Source organism: Molothrus aeneus, chromosome 4, assembly GCF_037042795.1.
Source record: "Molothrus aeneus isolate 106 chromosome 4, BPBGC_Maene_1.0, whole genome shotgun sequence".
Taxonomy (NCBI): Eukaryota; Metazoa; Chordata; class Aves; order Passeriformes; family Icteridae; genus Molothrus; species Molothrus aeneus.
In genome coordinates this window covers 19,973,091-19,992,496 of record NC_089649.1, presented here as the reverse complement: position 1 = coordinate 19,992,496, position 19,406 = coordinate 19,973,091, and the positions used below count along the sequence as shown (strand labels likewise).

The 19,406-nt window shown below is 43.1% G+C and overlaps 1 protein-coding gene across 1 annotated transcript in view; it reads right to left on the bottom strand.

The window, feature by feature from the left end:
• Positions 1-14,826: 14,826 nt before the first annotated feature.
• Positions 14,827-19,406, bottom strand: part of LOC136555931 (E3 ubiquitin-protein ligase RNF213-like) — a 43,295-nt gene continuing 38,715 nt past the window's right edge. Inside the window, 9 exon segments of the mRNA XM_066548973.1 lie at positions 14,827-15,793; positions 16,398-16,576; positions 16,689-16,778; positions 17,035-17,232; positions 17,523-17,600; positions 17,684-17,885; positions 17,999-18,179; positions 18,488-18,571; positions 19,130-19,262. Of these exon segments, the coding sequence (XP_066405070.1) occupies positions 15,640-15,793; positions 16,398-16,576; positions 16,689-16,778; positions 17,035-17,232; positions 17,523-17,600; positions 17,684-17,885; positions 17,999-18,179; positions 18,488-18,571; positions 19,130-19,262 (1,299 nt within the window). The 3' untranslated portion in view covers positions 14,827-15,639.

The window sequence follows — 19,406 nt, the reverse complement described above, 5'->3', positions numbered from 1 at the left end:
TGCAATAGAATACCTGCTGTGCACTTGTTTCTCCATGCAGCTCTATTCCATCAGGTAGGAGGAGTGTCACACATGCAGTTTGGTCTTTATTCATTGCTATAACCACCTAAGCCTGAGATTTAAAAAATTTGCCACACTAATACTTCCACTAGCACTGTTCTCTGTATGCAGGAGGAATTGCCCCCCTTCTGCAGGTTCAACTCTGTTAGCAGAACTAAAGGGCTGCAAAACCAATGCCACATTTTTAGCTTACCTCAATTTATACTGAAAAATTATTTGCCATCTTTTTCTGTATTGTTTATGCCTATCTTGGGACTTTTAAATGCAAAATGTAATCTCATTATTTTCTTAAACATTTTGTAATTACTTGGCTTAAATTCAATGGAATGGTTCTCATTCAGATAAGGACTCAATCTGTTTCCACAGTAAGCTATTGCATGAGTATTTAGAATTGCAGGCAGCTGACATCCAGGTAATTTGACATGAGATAGACACCTCACTCAATGAGTTTATTTATTATCAGTGCTCATAAGCCAAGGGGAGCTCTGTACATACACATCAAAGCACAAGCTGGGGTTAGGTTGGTTACATACCCATATCCAGTTTTGATCTAATTCTTGGAGGTGGCACAATAAGAGCTGAGGTAGCCCAAGGTGCCCCGAACTTAATCATGTTCTTCCCAGTAAGAAAGCCAGCACACTGTTAGACCCACTCAGCCCCAGTTCTGCTGCTCCTGTCAATGGCTTTCTTGCCAAGTTTCAGAAGCTGCATGAATCTTCATTCTGTATATCTCTTCTGCTTTTAGGTGGACATCAAGACCTTCCTTGTGTTTAAATGCTTCAATGAAATCTCCTTTTACAGGTCTATGTCTTGCCACTCGTTCTGTATCTTCATTAAACAGGAAGTTTTTCTGATCAGCACAGAAGAGAACTTTTCATCTCCCTTTGAGCAATGCTAAGAAATCTTACAAGTCTATCCTATGCAACAAATTAATATACCAACCCTTGACTACGTGTTTCTGCAATGTTTTTAACTATTCTGTGGTTCTAACTCTCCTCTTTTACCTTTGTATCTTTGAACCTGCTTCTAATCTTGTTTCAAATGAAAAATCAAGGTCTTCCTGCTGGGCAGTGCTGCTGGGTGACCAGCAGTGTACCTTAACCTGAAAGGATCTCTAAGTATTTTTGTAGCAGATGGATTGCTCTTCACTGCTGATACAGGGCCTTAGACATGTACATGTTTTCACAGTCACTGGAAAAATGACCTGAGGTAGTACAACCTGCAGGCAGAGCTGTGAAACTGGCTACCAAATGAGAGGAGAAATTGAAATTACACCTGTAAAAAATGAAAAGCATGGAATGGAGTTTAAAATGGGACACTACACAGCTTCTCATCCATGTGCATTTTTTTCTCTAACTAAAGTCTGTATCACCTGGTTGAAAAGTAATTTCTCCTCACCAGTTTTTCCTGTTCTTGCCTGAAAAAACAAAAATACACAGGAACAGCAACAATGAAATACTGTGTTTGTGTAGAAATAGATTGAAAGAATGCTCTATCCCTTCTTCCAAACAAGCTTTTTTGGAGTTTTGTGCTGTACTATAACAAAACTAAAATGGTGGTGATTGGGGTGCCCATTGGAATCAGTAAACTGAAAATAACAGAGGAGAGAAAATATGTCCTTATTTTGTGGCTCAGAAGAAATGTGGTGCAAGGATATTGCATCATAACCAATTTCCAAGGTCATGGCAGTCTGGTCATTCACACAAACAGCAGGGAAGCAGAAAAAAATGCAGGGTTGGAGACAGGGAAGGCAGAGAAAAGGCAAGGCTGTGGTTCAGTCCCAGCAAATGCACATTGGTGCTGTGAGAGCTGGAAGAGCAATCCCTTTCAGCTGGGCATTTTAACTGTAGACAAACACTTTCCCATCTCTTAATTTATTTTCCTCTTCGTTCTTATTTAGGACGGCAAACACATTGTTATTTATGCATTTTGTTTAACACTTACAAACATGTCTTGTGCTATTTCCCTTATTTGTAGCTTTTCCCCACAATTATTTATGCATCTGACCTTCCTTTGATGACCATATATACTAGTTAAGTCAAAGTCCAAACCTTTACAAACAAGGTAAGCCCACAGACAAACTGAAGGGTGGTCCTAGATCTGTATCTTTTGCTCTAGAATCTAGGAGTTCCTCATAGCTGCCATCCTACTTCTGTTTAATTCACACAAATAATTTCACATATAAAGGAATGACCTTTAGCAATGTTTGCCCAAAATGGACTGTATTTAATGCACATTGGCTTCTCCTCCCAGGCAACTGGTGACAGGATGAAAGGACATGGCCTCAAGCTGTGCCATGGAAGGTTCAGGTTCAACATCAGGAGGAATTCCTTAATGGAACATTAGAATAGACTGCCCAGGGAGATGGTGGAGCCACCAGCCCAGGAAGTGCTGAGGAAATGACTGGACATGGCACTCAGTGCCATGGTCTTGTTGACAAGGTCATGATCAAAGATTGGACACAATGAACTCAGAGGTCTTTTCCAACCTAAATGGTTCTGTCATTCACTGCTGACGCCATTCCAGTTTCCTTTTATTTTAACTACATTTTATTTTAGCTACATTTTAACTCTTAGTGAATCTCTCTCCCTTTTTTTTTTTTGTAAGCATCATTCCTTTATTTCCCAAATTAAATATTTTATGATAGTGTATTAAGAAGCTGTAATAATGCCAGGTATTGGGGCCAAGGTAAATGCGATCAACTTAGACCCTAAAAATTATTGATGAAAATTATACTTGAAGTCTACTATGTTCTTCTAGAATGTGTCTAAATGCATAGCCTTAAAATTGTCTCTTGCTTGAGTAAGCTGGTAATGGCCCTTTCTTTGAAAGGAAATAATAGTACACAATTTTCTTACGTGTGTTTTTTGCCCTTCAGTAAGTACCAATAAGTAGCCTAGCAATGGATGGCTGAACCTTTTTTTTCCTTTCCAAGGCAATTTGCAGAGAATTCAGAGACATCAGATAGAGCTGAGGATAATTCTTTATATAAACAAGTCTGTCATTTTAGGATTTTGTTTTAGTTGCCACTGTTTTTGACTTTGCTATTCACCACGCTAAATCTGTGTGGATGTGAGATATACTGATTTCCAGTGGCTCAAAAAACATTTAGAAAGCTTGTAGTATTTACAAAGGACTTCTGGACACTTCAGATAATTTTTATGGCATTGACCAGCTCCTGCAGATTTGAATGGCAAACTTTCTGGAAGTACTTGCTTAGTGTTTGTAAACAGCCATGGTCTGTTTTGTTTGCAATTTGCTTTTCCTAAGATAAGAATTTTCAGCAGCAGCCAGGGCAATCAGTGTTTTCAGAAACACTTTGCTTTGTTTACATGTACCATGTGAATGCAGAAGACTGTTCTCAGCTCACAGCCACCACAGATTTCTGAGGCTGGGGAAGCAGAGCAAGGAAGTTCATTGCAAGGCAGTGTGTTGGTTGTAACGTGTCTGTAGCAACTTCAGCTAGGAAGCAGCTTGCTGGTAAAGCTGTCTTACCATGCACTCTTGACTGGAGTCCCATCTGAACAGAGTGTTTTACTTTATCTCTCCCTTGAGAACTCTCCTGCCATTGAGGCCATCATACAAAGGGGGAGAATGGCAGCCTTGCAAAGGGAAAATTACTGCAATGGAACTTCCATATATTTTAAAAAACAAAACCGTGATAAATATTTGTACTTCTTATAAAACGGTTAAAACTATGATTCCACCAGGATGCTCTAGTAAGTACAATTCCACAACAATTAAAGAAGGTTTCCTTTTTCTGCTGTTGATAATGCTCTGGCATGGGAACAGGATGATTTGGCTCAGGCTTTCCAGCAGTCAGCTAAGGATAGGGAGAAGTATGGATTAATAAAATTAAAATGGAAAAAATCTAGACGTTGTTAATTCAGTGTGATACATCTCATGGCCTGAAGGGGTTAATGGAAGGCATGGAGCTGCCAGGCAATTGTTTCTGCAGCCAGGTAGCAGCCACCAGTGACAGATGTACAAAGCCATGGTGCACACTTCTGTACTTTGGAAATGCCCAAACTGTTTGTGTGTTGTCTATTTTGTTTTGCACTCTCCTGCTCAGCCGCCCAATTGAGCTGCTGGGTAGAGTCACTTTTGCAATTGCTTCAATGTACTTCTTATCCCACTGCCAAAGGTACTTCATCACCAGGTATGCACTGATTTTGATGGGATTTAGCTGCAGTGTTGCTCCTAAGAGCTGCTTTTACTCACTGCCTGAATTCATGGTCATAATGGTTTCTTTCCTGCTTGCTGCTAACGTTGATGTTATTATCGCAGAGAAAAAAAAATAATTTAACAACAACATCCCAGATGTAAGGACAGCCAGCAATAGCCATGAGACTGACCCAGGCAGGCCTGGGTTAGCAGGGGAGCTTGGCACGAGCTGTGCTGGCTCTGCAGCTAGAAATGGCATGTGAGGAAAACCAGCTGCTGGTCTCAGTGTGGATCCCAAGCATTTGAGGGGCTGGGTTCAGCTGAAACTCACTTGGTATAGGTGAGGAAATGATAACACAAATTCTGGAGTAAATTGGATGGGCTTGTCAGAGCCAGAGCAGGCAAAGTGTTGCCATGGTTATTGAGCCACCCAAAGAAAGAGAACACTGTTCACCCTGAAGTACAAAGGCTCAAGATGGCTTTGTGGTCCCTCACAAGGGCTGTGGGCAGAGATGAGTGTTCAGATTTGCTGCCTGCTGGCGTTAGGGAATGCAAATCCGAACATGAAGATGAAAGCAGAGGGGTGACAATGTGCCTCAGGAACCACCTATCCTGGGTGATGCCTAAAAAGTTCTCCTGGGATTTCAGGCTGGTTGCTTCCTATTCTGCATAATGTGTAGGCTGACTGGTTTTACTGATCCTCACTTATTTTTCACTGGTTTGCGTTGTGAGTCCAGCCAGCTCAAGAACAGTCACAAGCCCATAAATGAGCTTCAGTGATTGATACAAAACTACCTTCACAGTGCACAATCTGCATTTTAGTTTTTAAAAATAGACAAAGTCAACTCTAATTAGTTTGAAGACATCTGAAGAAAGATTGGAGTGGATAGTTAAACAGTATAGAAAGGGGAGTATACAAATTTTAAAGTGTTCCTTTTTCCCCATGTTTTAAAAAGGAAAATGAGAATTAGTTTCAATGCTATTTCTATTAGGGAAATTACTCTTCCAGTTGTTACTCATACATATGTGATGTTAATCAGAATTCTTACTTTACCCCAATGAATCTGTTGCTTTGTGAGAGGAGAAAAAAAAGGGGGTGAGAAAAGAGGAAAGAAAACCAGTACAATGACACAGAAATTACTTGACTGCTGGGGGAATATAGTGCCTGTGAAGATGAGGAGCCAGCTTGAAGGATTTAGAGGGAAGGGCTGCAAGGGCAAAGAAAGTCACATTAAAACAGAGATGCAGACTCTGGTGGGTCATTTTAATTTCATCTTGAGAGTAATTTTCATGCCATTTAGCCGTAACCACAGTAGGAATGAAGAGGACTAAGCACATTAAAATGACAGTGTCATACAAGGAGAGAGTGTGGCTTGTGTTCATTATATTTGATAACATTCAGTGATACAGCAGGCTGAGTTAATGCCATATCAAAGATTTGAGTATTTACAGAAAATTGTGGCATGCAACAGGAGGAAAAGTCTGTAGCACACTCATTCAATGTCCATGGTACATTAGGAACTCATTAATTACAGAGAAGAAAGGATTTCTGGTCACAGAAAAACCTCAAAAAAAAAAAAAGTGGGCTGGGATTGAAGACTCTCATGAATTCTTAACTGCTGTCCTTAACCACAAGCCATGATAAGATGTCCCCTGAAGTTGGAGGGAAGCTCTTGAGAGCTGCACATTTCTGCACTTCAGGGAGCCAGCACCCAGAGGCACACACCCATGGACACCCTCCAGCACCTCTGCTTCTGGGGGGGAATGCTCATTTCTCTTTGGAACAACAGAATGTACACTTATGCATCTGAGGGAAGATATTGTGGATTGTCTTCTCCACATATGGCAGGGCAATGATTCAGTCATTTCATGGACATTCATCTTAAGATCTTGTAAGGTACATTAAGTAATACTAAGAAGAGAGTTGACGATGCCCATGTGTTTTCAAGTAAAGTTCCTGATGGTGGGAAACAAAATAATTCAGGGAGCACCAAAACAGCCTGTGCTTCAATAGATTGGCACAGATCATAGTTGGATATTTCTAGCTTTTAAGAAAAGGGAGTGAGACAAACACAGAGGCACAGAAAAACCTGGTCAAATACCATTAACAAAGGCAATAACCAGAAACAAACCTGGCCAGTCACACCAGGTCATAGGATATCAAGACACTGCAGCAGCCTGGGACTTCGCAAAGAATAAGAACAAAAACCTGAGGGTTTGTTTTTACAAGCAGTCAGGCATCAATTAAAAATATTTCTTTATTGGATTGGTGTTTGAAAAATCACAGGCAGACTGAAGTCAAGCTCATCTTGCCTCAGTAGTTAGTGAATATAATGCAGAAACAAAAACAATATCATAGATTTATAGAATTGAAACTCAGAAAATACTTTGGTTATATAATTTAATCTTGTGTACTTTATAGGTCAAATGCTAAAATCTGTGTGAAGCCAATATGACAATGTTTGCTTAAAACATGTCACCCAAGCAAAATCCAGCTGAGGATTAAATATTTCAAGCATCAGAGAGAATCCACCAAATCCATTATGGTGTTTATCCTATGACTAATTTAAAAGCTACAAATACTGTATTTCTAATCTGAGTGTATTCCACTTGGGGTTTTTTGCTGCCAGATTCAAAAAACCTAGTTTATCATCATACTGGTTACATAAAGAAATCATGAATCAATTGAATACTGCCATATAAAAGTATGCAGTGAATAATGGAAGGCAAAATGAAAAAGAAATATAATTTTTCCCAAACAGAATATATAGACACAATTATCAATTGATGCAATGAGCTAAGTAGTAATCCAGCCTCTGAGTCATCAAAATCTATCCATCACTTTTGATTTGCAGTCAGGGTGTAAAGGAATGATCAAACTGAGCTTTCTCTTGAGAAGTGATTCTCAGCAATCTCGTGTAAGCATGTCCATGCAATGTTACAGCAGAACAGCATCAGATTTGTGCTTCCCAGTCATATTGATATGAGGAAGATGCTTTGTTTTCCCCCATCTCCAACCTGTGGACTCCTTGGGGTTGGGCACATGGCTACAACCAAAGAACATCTTGGAGGATCAGCCATTCTATTGGGAAGCTTAGCGCCCTTAAAGAAGCAAAGAATTTAAATGCAAAGCTAAATTCACCTGCAGGTTGCTTCATCTGACTAACAGCTCACTCTTAGCACTGATTAGGTACGATACAACAAGTAACCACTGAATGTAGTTACAGGTGGGTACTTGGCTGGTATAGAGCCAGTTGCCAGTCTGAGCCAGACTTCCTGACCGTAATTTAACTCTAATAAAGCATTTCCAGTAATGACTCTGTCAAAGGTGTACTTGCTGTTATTCATATTTTCAGCCTGAAAGGTGAGTTTGTCTATCCCATCAATGACCAGATAGCCAGAGGCACGTGGGCTGAAGGATTCAATGGTATATTCAAAAACATAGACCCCCAGGTACGGAACATGGAACTTCCCAGTTGCTGGGGCAAACGAGGCGCCGTAGTTGACGTCCAGATTGTTAAATCTGATGGGTCCTGGAGTTGTCATTCCATATGTATGAGAAGCAAAAAAAGCCACCATAGGTGCATATCTGTATGATCCTTTTGAAAAATCTGGAAAGGAATAAAGAAAAATTTGAAGTGTTGTTACATTGTAGAAAGGCAACTTGGACCAGCCAGAAGACCAAATGCAGATTTTCTGATGTCACATCATCCTGTTCATGGCTGAACTTGAGCAACTGAAACACAGTATTCCTGCATATACACAACTTGTCATATTATAGAAAAAGTAATTTTCTTCACAATTAGAACTAGCTGTATCCACCAGAGAAAAATTTAGCAACAGCAAGGGAACCTGATGTTTGTCTATACTATGTTATCATTAAGGGAGCTTTCTTTCCACCTTACACTCCCTCCTAGTTTCCCCACTCCAGGATCTCCTCCATTGCTCATGTGAGTGAGCTGAAGCCAAGAATTGCAGCAGAAATCTTAGACAAACAGCAAGGAGGTTTAGCATTCTTGATGTTAAAGGAGGGAATAAAAGTATATGGTTTCTCTTCAAGCTGAGCCTGTACACTATCATTCCCTGCTTCTGTAAAAATGATTTCATTCACTATTCATATGCTGTCATGAGTAAAAATTGGCCAAATGGCTGCTGAAAGATGCATAAAATTCACATTTCATGTGGCCTGGGTGTAAATTATTTATTGTATTTATTATGCTGAATGAGCATAATTTTCACTTTTTTTTTTTTCCTTTTGTAATCTTTCAAGGGGCTGCATCCTTTGCTGATGAAAGCCAGAGGCAGGCCTAAAATGACTCCTTGAGGGCACAGTCCCACACCTTCTGGTAGCTATTGGTATTTAGAGAACATTCATGGCTGCAGTGAAGATAGAATTTCCCAGTGATGCATTTTTACCTCCCCCTTCAAAATCTGTAACATCGCATTCAAATGCATCTACTGCACACCCTCCCACTCTGCACATTTCATCAGGGAGCTTTCCAGCTATTATCACAGGTCCCAAACCAATTTAATCCCATCATCTGGTCATATTAGGAAAAGAGATCATGAGTCACCCGTGGGGATTGATGTCTTTCTTGAGCACCAAAACACAGGACTCTGCTGCTGGAGTTGTCACTCATTAAAGCAAAACGTGAGACCTCTGACCAGCAAATGCTCTGTAACTAGGCCCTGGGGCAGAGGCCTGCACTGATCCTGGATTGCACTGCTAAATTCTGTACTTGCCAACGCTCAGGGAATTGTCCTTCACCAGCTTCACGCTGCAGTTGACTCCTCCAAAGGGGTGGCGGCAGGCGCAGACAAAGCTCTGTCTGTCATTGACACAGGTGCCTCCGTTCTGGCACGGGGAGCTGGCACACGCTGAGAGCTGCCCTGGGAAAGAGAGGAGCAAACCCAACAGCCTCAGCTGTAATGTCACAGCAGGGACACTTCCCAAGTAGGCGGTATTTTGGAAAGGCTCTTTGTCAATTCACAATTTCTGCTGAAGTTCTTGCTGAAGGCCAGCTTTAGTTGTCCAGCCTCCCTTTCCACCTGAACACAGCCTACCTGCAGCTATCCTCCAAGATATTCAAGATTACCTGCAAATTCTGAGCTCTGCTGGTCTCAGAGGGTCAGGCACATGCAGTAAGGAAGAAGGACCTCCAAAGAAGTTAGATCAGCTGCTCTTTCTGGACTGAGCCATCTTATCCTTGGGTGTACCAGAAGAGATTCTGTACTGCTGCTGTACAGGTGGGACTGTCTTGTCTAGGACATTTTTCACCCAGGCACGTGACAAACAACGCAGGAGAGCCGGGCTCCTGCTGATGCAATGTCCTAAACGCTGTCCCAGCCGTTTCAAGTACTTGTCCATAAGTCCCTAATTCCAGTCTACCTATCAAGGTTGTTGTAGAAGTTTTGGACTGCAAGCAAGAAAAATGATACCAAACAGGTGGCTTTGCAGAGCACCCTCACTGAGGATGTCCTTGCCTCTGTTGTCAATTAGGGATGAGCTGGCCAAATTCAACTCAGCCAATACAGAGAAATCTGTCAGGCCAGTGCTGCTGAGCTCTGAGACAGCAATTACTGAGTGGAAATGAATAATGTGTTGTCATAGCAGTGTTTTGGGGGAAGAAAATTCAGGTCACATGAAAACAATAAATACTGCTATGAACACAAACCACACATTTTTGCTTTCTCTTGGTTTGGTCAAGTAAAAGTCAGATATTTTAGAAAACAACCCTTGTCTTTGCCAGGAGCTACCAGCAGAACTCTGGAAAGAGAACTCCACACAGTCCTGTTCTGGTAAATCTAGGTTGGTAGGTCAGAACTGAAAAAGTCTTGCAGACAAGTACCTAGCTATTGCCAGGAAACTGCTGACCTGGATTTCACATCGATATTTCAGTCATTCCAGTGTTATCCTCCTTTTCCCAACCAGGTATTTCACAGACTGCTGCAAAAAGGCAATCTGTTTCTGTGAGATATTTTAGTTCAGTGAGCAGAATGCTGAGGCACATTGTACAGTGACACTTGAAGTTGCTCTGATATAGCATATGGATTTATAAACACAACAGTCATTCTTTTCACAGAAAATAATGTTTATTCTGTAATGCCTGAAATAAAGCAATTTAGAACTGTCATGACTGGGTCACAGCACAGGCAACTGGACATGAGAAAATAATGGTTTGCTTCTCAGATAATTGTTTGCTACATCCTTCATTCCAGTTATTTTTCACTCACATTTACCAAGCACCCACAACATTTCTCTGATATTTACCAAGCAGTCACATATTTACCAAGTGTCAAAGGAAAGCAGAAAAGGAAGGAAAACAGCTGATTGTGCTGACTGTATCATACTCCCAAAATACAAAAGCTTCCTGTAAGAACACAGCAGTCTCTCTGCTAATTGGCCTCTCCTTATCATAATCAAGAAGTAAACCCAAGAAACAGAAAAAAGATCACTAAGAGGAAATGATAATGATATTGAGTGGCATTTTGGAAGTCTGCTGTGGGGTGATTCTGCCTAAACTTAACCTTGGAGTTAATTCAAATTCAGACATAGCTTTATCTACATTAAATTAATCCTCCCTGTGAAACACTGCAACTGGGAAGCTCCTCCATTTGCTAGAATAGGAGAAGTTGTATGGGGCTTGACTCAAATTAGGAGAGCAAGAGGCAAATTCTGCAGATCTCCACTGTGCCAATAATCTTCATGTAACTATGCTGCAATAGCATCTTCCTGCTGTCATTCCTGGCTGAGGCTGCTCCTCTGCCCAGTATTTTCTCTTTTCTGGCTGAAGAGTGTCCTGAGACACTCTGTCTGAATTATTTCCTTGGGGTAAAGATACCAGAGGGTTCAGATTAGGAACACATCTCCTACTAAAACAAATATTTTATTGTTGATTCATGTTTCACAACTCAGTAGTGCAGATGAGTAAAAGAGAGAGACTATAAATTCAAGGCTTAAATTGTCACTATTACTAGCAGAGGATAAAATGTAGTTGCTAATTACACTTGGTATGGTAGCAATGAGAAGAGCCAGTGAATGCTCAGTTTTGCTACTCTTTGGGAAGGCAGGCAGAAGCTCTTGTGGGAAATAGACTGCCAATGCTGTGCAAACAAATCTCAAACAAATAATGAAGCTCCCTCAGTATCTACAGGGGTTTTTTTAGAAGCAAAACAAATACTCAGCAATTTAATGGTCTCCTTATGGAAAAGATTGACTCCAGTAGTTTGGCTTGGAAATTCTTCTGACCAGGAGGTAACCTAAAAACCTATTCTCAGCATTCAGTTATCAGTACCTGCTTCTCAGGAAGCCCTAGGAGACTGGAAGAGCCTGGGTATCTACTAAACCACCCTGTTCACACAGGGTCAAACTGGTTGCCAGCCTATAGTTATTAATCATCCCTGTTTTAGCACCCTCAGGCTGATAGAGGGGAAAAAGCAAGGAGGAGAGCACTGTGCCCTCCAGTTTTCAGTGGGGCAGAAGGTCAGGGCCCATCTGAGCTACTTGGACTCTAGCAACTCTGTTTCTCTGTTAAGCAGAGGTATGTAATAATTCCTGTGTGATGATTTTAGGCACACCAAATTAAAAACAACACAACAGCTTCATCAACCCATTAGTCTAAAGAGGAAATATGCAAATTTGAAGTGTATGTCACCAAGCTGAACTGGAATACCCATCTCATTTGTGCAATTAAAACACAAGATGGAAAACACTTGAATAGGTTAATATTTCACTTGAAATGAAGGCTTGAATGATGAAGCAACAATGGAAGCTTGCATTTCTGATAGGAGTTAGAAATCTTGTGAAACCAAAATCAGAAATAAGATACACAGAAAGTGAGAATTAATTGAAATTACCTCTTGAAATTACAGGTGTACCATTTTAAATCCATAAATATAACACAGCTTGACTCTCAGTTATTCATGTTGATGGGAGGGTGGCATAATCTGAATAAAACAAAACCACAACCAATACAAGACATGCAACAAGAGAATACACTCACATTTGGAAAGCACAGCAGCCTCTAGATTCCCCAGAGAGCAGCACTAATAGCAACAGGAAAATGGGAACTGAGCTAAACTGCCCTCACACTGCATCACTCATTTCTGCAGGAGAACAGTGCATTGCAAAGTAGGACCAGTCACAGCCCAAACCCAGGACTTATTAACAGTTTCTAGGTGTGCATATATGTATAATAAATAAATATATATTTTAATGTTGTCATCTCCTTTTAGATATTGAAGCTGTCTTAAGCTAATCACTTTTTTATGCATCCTGGGTTGCTGTTACAGTCAGTGTCAGCTGAACTGTTGGTGCTTTCACCCCTCACACATGTACTGCAGCCTCTACTTGACAGAGAACTTTTAAGTTTATTCCACAATATGGGAAGTCAGCAAAGTTTTATGACCCTGCATATGCAATGCAAACTCACATTGTTTTCTTCTGATTTCAACTAATATTTGAGAAAGTATTACTTCAGGGTCAAATCCTGAACACATTAAAGCCAGTTAAACCCCTAATCTGTTAGAGTAGGGTCAAATATTGAACATATTGGAGTCAATGAAAATTGTCATTCACCTCTCTCTAGAATTTTTTGGTTTTTAGTTGAAAAAAGCAATCTAAGATTAAATACATTTTATAATTAGCCAATTATGCCTTAGAGTTTCTTCTAGAAATTTTAGCAGAGGCAGCACAAATCTCTGGTGGTGTCCTAGAACTTGTGAGAAAAAGCTTTCATGGAGAAGGAAAATCCACCCAGGCAGAAGATGGATATTTGCTAATTAGGGTAATGGTCTTGCTTCTTTAACTTACAGAAATATAATGTATGGCTTTGCTAGGCATGAAATTGGTTAAGTACAAAATCTCATTACCAATGGAAAAGTCAGCATCAACGTTGCTATGTAGAAACCTCATAGAAAAATAAGGCTTCTCCACATCTGCAAAGAACTTCACTTTCTGCCAGTGAGCATATATCCAATGCTATCAAGCAAGTTATTTCTTAAAATTGAGTATAAAGAATAAATGGGAAAGACATGAATTCATCAATATGGAGTGAAAACCAGAGCAGGTGGCACCTTCCCATGTTCCAGGCAGGTAGCACTAGTGATACTTTCCAACAAAGTACATGCTGTGGGAAGGCTCAAAGACATGTCTCATTTTCTCTTCATTTCAGTTTTGAACAAAGATTTTGAATTTCCATCCTGTGCAGTTCCAGTAACAGACATCAACCAGAAAGGACTTGAGGAAGAATTGCAATTTTGTATAACAAAATATTCAAATTACTTTGTGCATTTTTAAGCATGATTGCCTCCTCTGGTAGCTGTGTCCTCGCTCTAACTAAAAAGATAACCAAGGACTGAAGTCCTTCCATAGGGATGGCTTTCATCAGAAACCAAGCTACTCATGGGATTATGGCTTTAAAAAGGATCCTTTCCATTGATCACTGAGAAATGCTGTCCCTAGGACAGGAAGAGATGAAGAATTGAAGTGGAAAGGAAGGAAAAAAGCATGGAAAGGGAAAAGGAAATTGCCCATGGCCTTAGGACATGAACAAGAGTAATAGCTCTTACTACCTCTACATCTGCTTGCAATAGGGACCAAGTATGGTTTAGAAATGTTCTTAAGTTAGGAGCATTTTACAGAAAACATTCAGGTCTGGATCTTCAAGAATGTCTGGACAGTATTCTGAGTCTGGTATTAAGAAATCTTAATTTTAATGTGAATTAGAATCATCTCAGTATTTTGAGTCACTCATCCACTCTTCAGTTGCTGTATTGTGCCAGAAGTTATATTTCCATAAAACATTATCTTGTGCTTTTGATTTTCACTCAGGTATGATTGCAGAAGTCACAACTCAAGAGTTTGTACTTCTGTGAATTCATTCATAACTCATTTCACATGATGGCATTGGAATTTAAGTTCAGAAGCAGATCACACTCAAAATTTCGTTTTTAAGAATGGCAGCTCCTGCTTAGCTGAGCTGCTCTCCAGGTGGACTGGAGCCAAATTTACTTGATTGGCTGGATTCCTGCTTTTTCAGAAACACACTGCTGTGACTGAAATTCTCAATGAAGTCCTGAAGGAGCCAGCAAAAGCCTCATTACAGTCGCGGCCCGGCCCGGCCCGGCCCGGGCGGTACCTCCAGAGCCGCGTAGCTGAGCACAGCCAGGGAGGCGCAGGCACGGCTCCGTGCCCCTTGATGTCGGATAAATCCACACCTCCCACTCTCTGCAGCCCGGAGACCTGCGGGTCCTTCTGCCACTCCTCGGTGTCCTCCTCCACCACGCTGGCCCTCAGCCGGGCCTGCTCTCTGCGGGACCGCCGCGCTCAGAGCGGGGCCGCTCCCGGGAGCCGCCTGCCCGAGCCCCCGTCCCGCACGGCGCCCCGTTCGCTCCCCGGGGAGCCGCCAGACCCCAACCGGGGCACGGAGGCCCGGCGGCTCCGTGGGTTCCCCCCGCTTTGTGGGGAGGCGGTGCCGGGGGCAGCCCCGGGCGCGGCCGGGCCCGGTTCGATCCCCGCTCCCAAGGGCGCCGCCGGGCGGTCCCCAGGGCCCGTCCCAGCCCGAGCCCCGTTACTGCTCTGTGAAAAACGCCAATCACTCGTTTTTTAAAATTTTAAAAGTTTAATAGTAATGAAATGGTTATAAAAATAGCAATATAATCAGAGCAATAAGAATTTTGGACAATTTGGATTAGGACAATATGAGAGAACAGAAACAAAGAGTTACGGACGTCCAGGTACCTTTTTCTGGGCAAAGTAAGCCCGAAAAAGGACACCCGTTAGCAGAGGATTAACCCTTAAAAACAACAGCCTGTTGCATATTCATACACTTCATACATGATGCATAAATTCCATTCAAACAAAGGATTCTGTCTGGTCATCGTCAACTTCTTCCTCTTAATCCTAATGTTGTCATAGCTGAGCAAGGTGGGAAGAAGTTCATTTTTTCTGATAATGGGGCAATAAATCCTCTTCTTCTGAAACATTTAGGTGTCCTGTGGCTGCTATCTGGTGTGAGTACTTCATTCCTTTCTTTAAAAAAATATCCCACATACATAGTTTCCATTTCACATTATGTTATAACCTAAAACTACATTTGAGAAAATTAAGACAGCATAACTTTCTAACATAACACATATAATATTCATCCTAATATTTGAAAAAGCTAATAATAAAATATGCATTTTTCATATTCATGTTCCTCCAGTGGCTCTGGAGCTGTGGCGATCCAGGGTTCACACTGAGTTGCTGGGTCTATTTCACCCTCCTCCTCCTCCACAGCCACTCTCCTCTTCACATCATGTGTAAAAACAACAACCCCAAACCCAAAGAACAACCAACAAGGCCCAAACAAATGCCCAGATTCCCAGAAGCCCTGACATGGGTGTTGTGGCATTCCCTGGCAGGGTTCTGTCCTAACTGCCCCTGTGCTCCCTCTTGAAGACAGCAGCTACTTTCCAGGTACAAGCAGCATGAGACAGAAGAATATCATCTGGGAATGTGTCTTCCAGCTCTGCAGCGAATTCAGAGTCTTTGGCATCAAGGTAAGCAGAGAGTGATTCCTTCAGGCTGGAAGACAGAGCAGAATGGCATTAACAGCAGGGGTAGAGCAAACCTCAAGTGCCACAATATGAGTGCACTGCAGCACCCAAAATACTCAATACACAACTGAACAGGGGTGTATGTGTGTGTGTGTGGGTGTGTGTGTGTGGGTGTGTGTGTGTGTAGTGAGAAGGGTTAAACAGCCAGGTGGAGGCACAGAGGCCAGCAAGGGGATGCTGCAGGGCACAGCTGAGCTCTGGGGCTGAGCTGTATCTGTGCAGAGCTGTGTGCCTATCCCTGAAGGCTGGCCTTGAGCACCATGGAGATTTTTTTTCCAGCCTTAATGAGTTTGTGATTCTGTTATTTTTTTATCCAAGTGCCTGCAGAAGTGCTGGTGTTTGTGCCCTGGACAGCAGATCCTGGCGTGTTCCAGCAGTGTCCCCAAGAGAGCCGGTGTGAGATGGAAGTGACACCTGCCTGAAATGGGTGTGGATATTCCTAATGCTGCTGCCTGAGCAGTGTCCCCCAGGACATGCATGTGCCAAGGGAGTGTTCCCACTGTGTGCATGCTCAGAGGCAGAGAAGCGTCAGTTAGCAACAACTATGGTGCCTTTGGGTGTGTAATTCCTACCTCCACGCAGGATTGAATTCCTCCACAGCTTGGACACGTCTCAACTTCAGGATGATCATTTCATGGAGCTCCTGCAGGAAGGTTTCCAGGCTGGAGTGGACCAGGAAGGTGTGCAGGAGCTTGACAAGCTCTGGGGTGAGCTCTTCTTTGTAATCACAACTGACATCTGCAAAAGGATCCTGAAAATGCAGCAAGGGGAGAAAAAACCCAAAGACACATTTGAACAGCTGCAGGCAGAGCAGAGCAGGACAGAGCAGAGGAGGGCACACAGAGGTGCTGGGGGTGCCATACCCTGCCGAGGCGCAGCTGCTGCTCAGATTTGTGGGCACACAGGAGCTGCCACAGGGCTATGCTGTGCCTGAGCTGGCACCGTCTGAGGGCCTGGAAGAGAAGGACATCTGTGGATGTGAGGGATGTCCTTGGAGCCCATCCCCAGCCTGCCCTGCCCAGGAGAGCTCAGCACAGAGCTCATCCAGCCCCTTGGCCTGGGTGGAGCCCATCTGTCCTCAATAAGCCAGTTTTTGATACCACAACAGGCAGTGGGAAAGTGAGAGGGCTCTGTTGCACCGGCTGGATTTAGCATAAACCAGGGCAAATTTTACCCCACAAGAATCCGAGCTTTGCCCTCAGGACTCACCTGTAGCACGTGAGGGTTTGTCTGATCCCCCATCTGCAGGACTTGCTCAATGTACTCAGTCAGCGGCATGTCAGCGTTCTCACCAGCCATGGCCAGGAAGCGCAGGGTAATCTCAGTGACGGACAGAGCATCACACACATCACTGTAGGACTGCAGCTCCCCACTGATCATGTTCATCACAGAACTGGGCAGAGTACTCTGAAAACCACAAAGTCACAGTTGATATTGTTTTAGACCCACTCCCTTTTCTGTTCCAATTGCTCAAGTCAAGGGAGACAACAGAGCCCCAGATTTGGGAAACTGAAATGCTGAACTATCTCCTTCTCTTTGTAAATCCTGACTGACAGCACAAGGCCAGATTGCACGTACCCAAGGCATGCTAAGAAATCAGCAAGCAAGCCTTTGGATGGACAAGGCAAGACACAGAAAACCCTTGCAAAAGCAGGGATTTCATGCTTGCTCTGCCTTCCTGCAGTGCAGAAACTCACCTGCTCCAGCTTGTTCCTGAGCTCACTGAACAGCTGCTCATTGTTTCGGTCATGTCTGTACACCAGGGTGGGGATTCCCTGTCAGGAGAGAAACCCATGGATGTGAGGCCTGGAACGCTGCTCCCAGTGCCCTCCTGGCTGCACGGCCCTGCCCCTCCTACCTCTAGCCTGATGAGTGGCTTTCCCTGCAGGAACTTGCTGATCACTTGCTGCTGGATCCTCTCCAGATCAAAGTCTTGCAAGGTCTCCCCTCCCTTCTCCATGCTGTACTGGCAGTTGGACAGGATCAGAGGGATCAGGTCCCTCTCCACCTCGTAATTGATCAGGTGCAGGTTGGCCACTTCCAAGGGGCTGACCCGGTACCTGCAGGAGCAAAGGGCCTGTGTTCAGAGGGAGAGGCCTCTGTGGAGCAGGGAAAGCTGCCTGAGAGGGAGCAGGGGATGCAGCAGAGCCCAAGGAGCAGAGTAGCAGCACACCTGTCATCCTCCTTGGTGTCTCTGATGACAGAGTATATGAAGTCGTTGTGCAGCCCGATGAGGTAACTGGCCAGCGCTGTGGAGCACAGCCCCAGCCCCTGCCGCCGCGGCAGCAGCACCTCCAGCCTGCTGTCCAGGCTCAGCTCGGCATCACAGTAGCTTTTAGGCAGCTTGATTTCCCCTGAAATACAGACAGCAGTGTTTGAGGAGGCCCAGAGCCAGCCCAGGCTGAGGAGGTACCGAGCTGAGAAAAGCCACGCACTTGGCATTAGGGACAAGCACGAAAGAGAACAAGTTCAGGTGAGAAAGGAAACAAGTTCAGGTAAGAATACTACAACAGGGAAACAAATCCTTCCCTTGTACCTACATTCTTAAAATTCAATGGCCAAGCCCAGTTTTGAGGATATGCCTCAGCATCAGTGATGGGAAGAACCTGAACTCAGAATGAGAAGCAGTTGGAGGAGCAGGGCTGGGAAAGAAACTGCTCACCATTGGTGTCCAGGGAGCTTCGCAGCTTATTCCAGACAGACAGAAACACATTCACTCTCCTCTCCAACAGGTCCCTCATCACATCTGAGAAACAACAGAAAGATAAATCCATGAAACACCTTTTCCTGGTGAAACTTTCCAATGCAGGGATCTTCAGAGCACACCACTGAACTCCAGGCAACTGCTCCAACTGCTCAAGAGACTAAATAGACACCAAACACCTTTCTAAAGGCATCAAATGGAGTCATCTGCTCAGTTTGTTACTTCTCCATTATTGTCTGCTTCTGGCCCAGGCCACAGGGACGGATTGGTCCTTGGTCTGATTCTGCATGACCTTTATGTACTTTCCCATAAGTACTTAAAAACATCAGTAATTGCTCTTTAAGCAAGCCCTGCTCTAGGGCTGAGCTTAAAATGCCAAAAGAACCACTGCTGCACTGCACAAAGCTCTCATCCCTCATAAAAAAATCTCCTGTACTTAATTCCCTTTAAAGTCATCTGGTAACTTTTCCAACCCTATTCAAGTCTCCAGTTCAGTCAGGCAAGAATTAAAAGGAAAAGGAGAATTTTCCTCTTCACTTTCAACAAGACAATCCAGCATTTTCTGTTTCATTAATTACAACTTTGGCAGTGTCTCCTCACCTGAGTGGGGTTCCCCGAGGAATTCCCTGATGGAGCAGTCTTTGATCTCTGCTGTGTTCTGGAACTGCTTCACCAAATCTTTCTGCAGAGCCAGAATCTCTGGTAGGAATTTCACCAGCCTCAGCTCGCTTTCCTGGATAAAGTGGGTAAAGCTGTGCTTGGACAAACCAGTTGGAAATACCTTTATGGAATTACTTTTTAAATTTTTAAAAGACAACAATATCTGCCATGTTCATTCTCAAGATCATAGCAAGTACTGAGATAATCCAAATGTGGT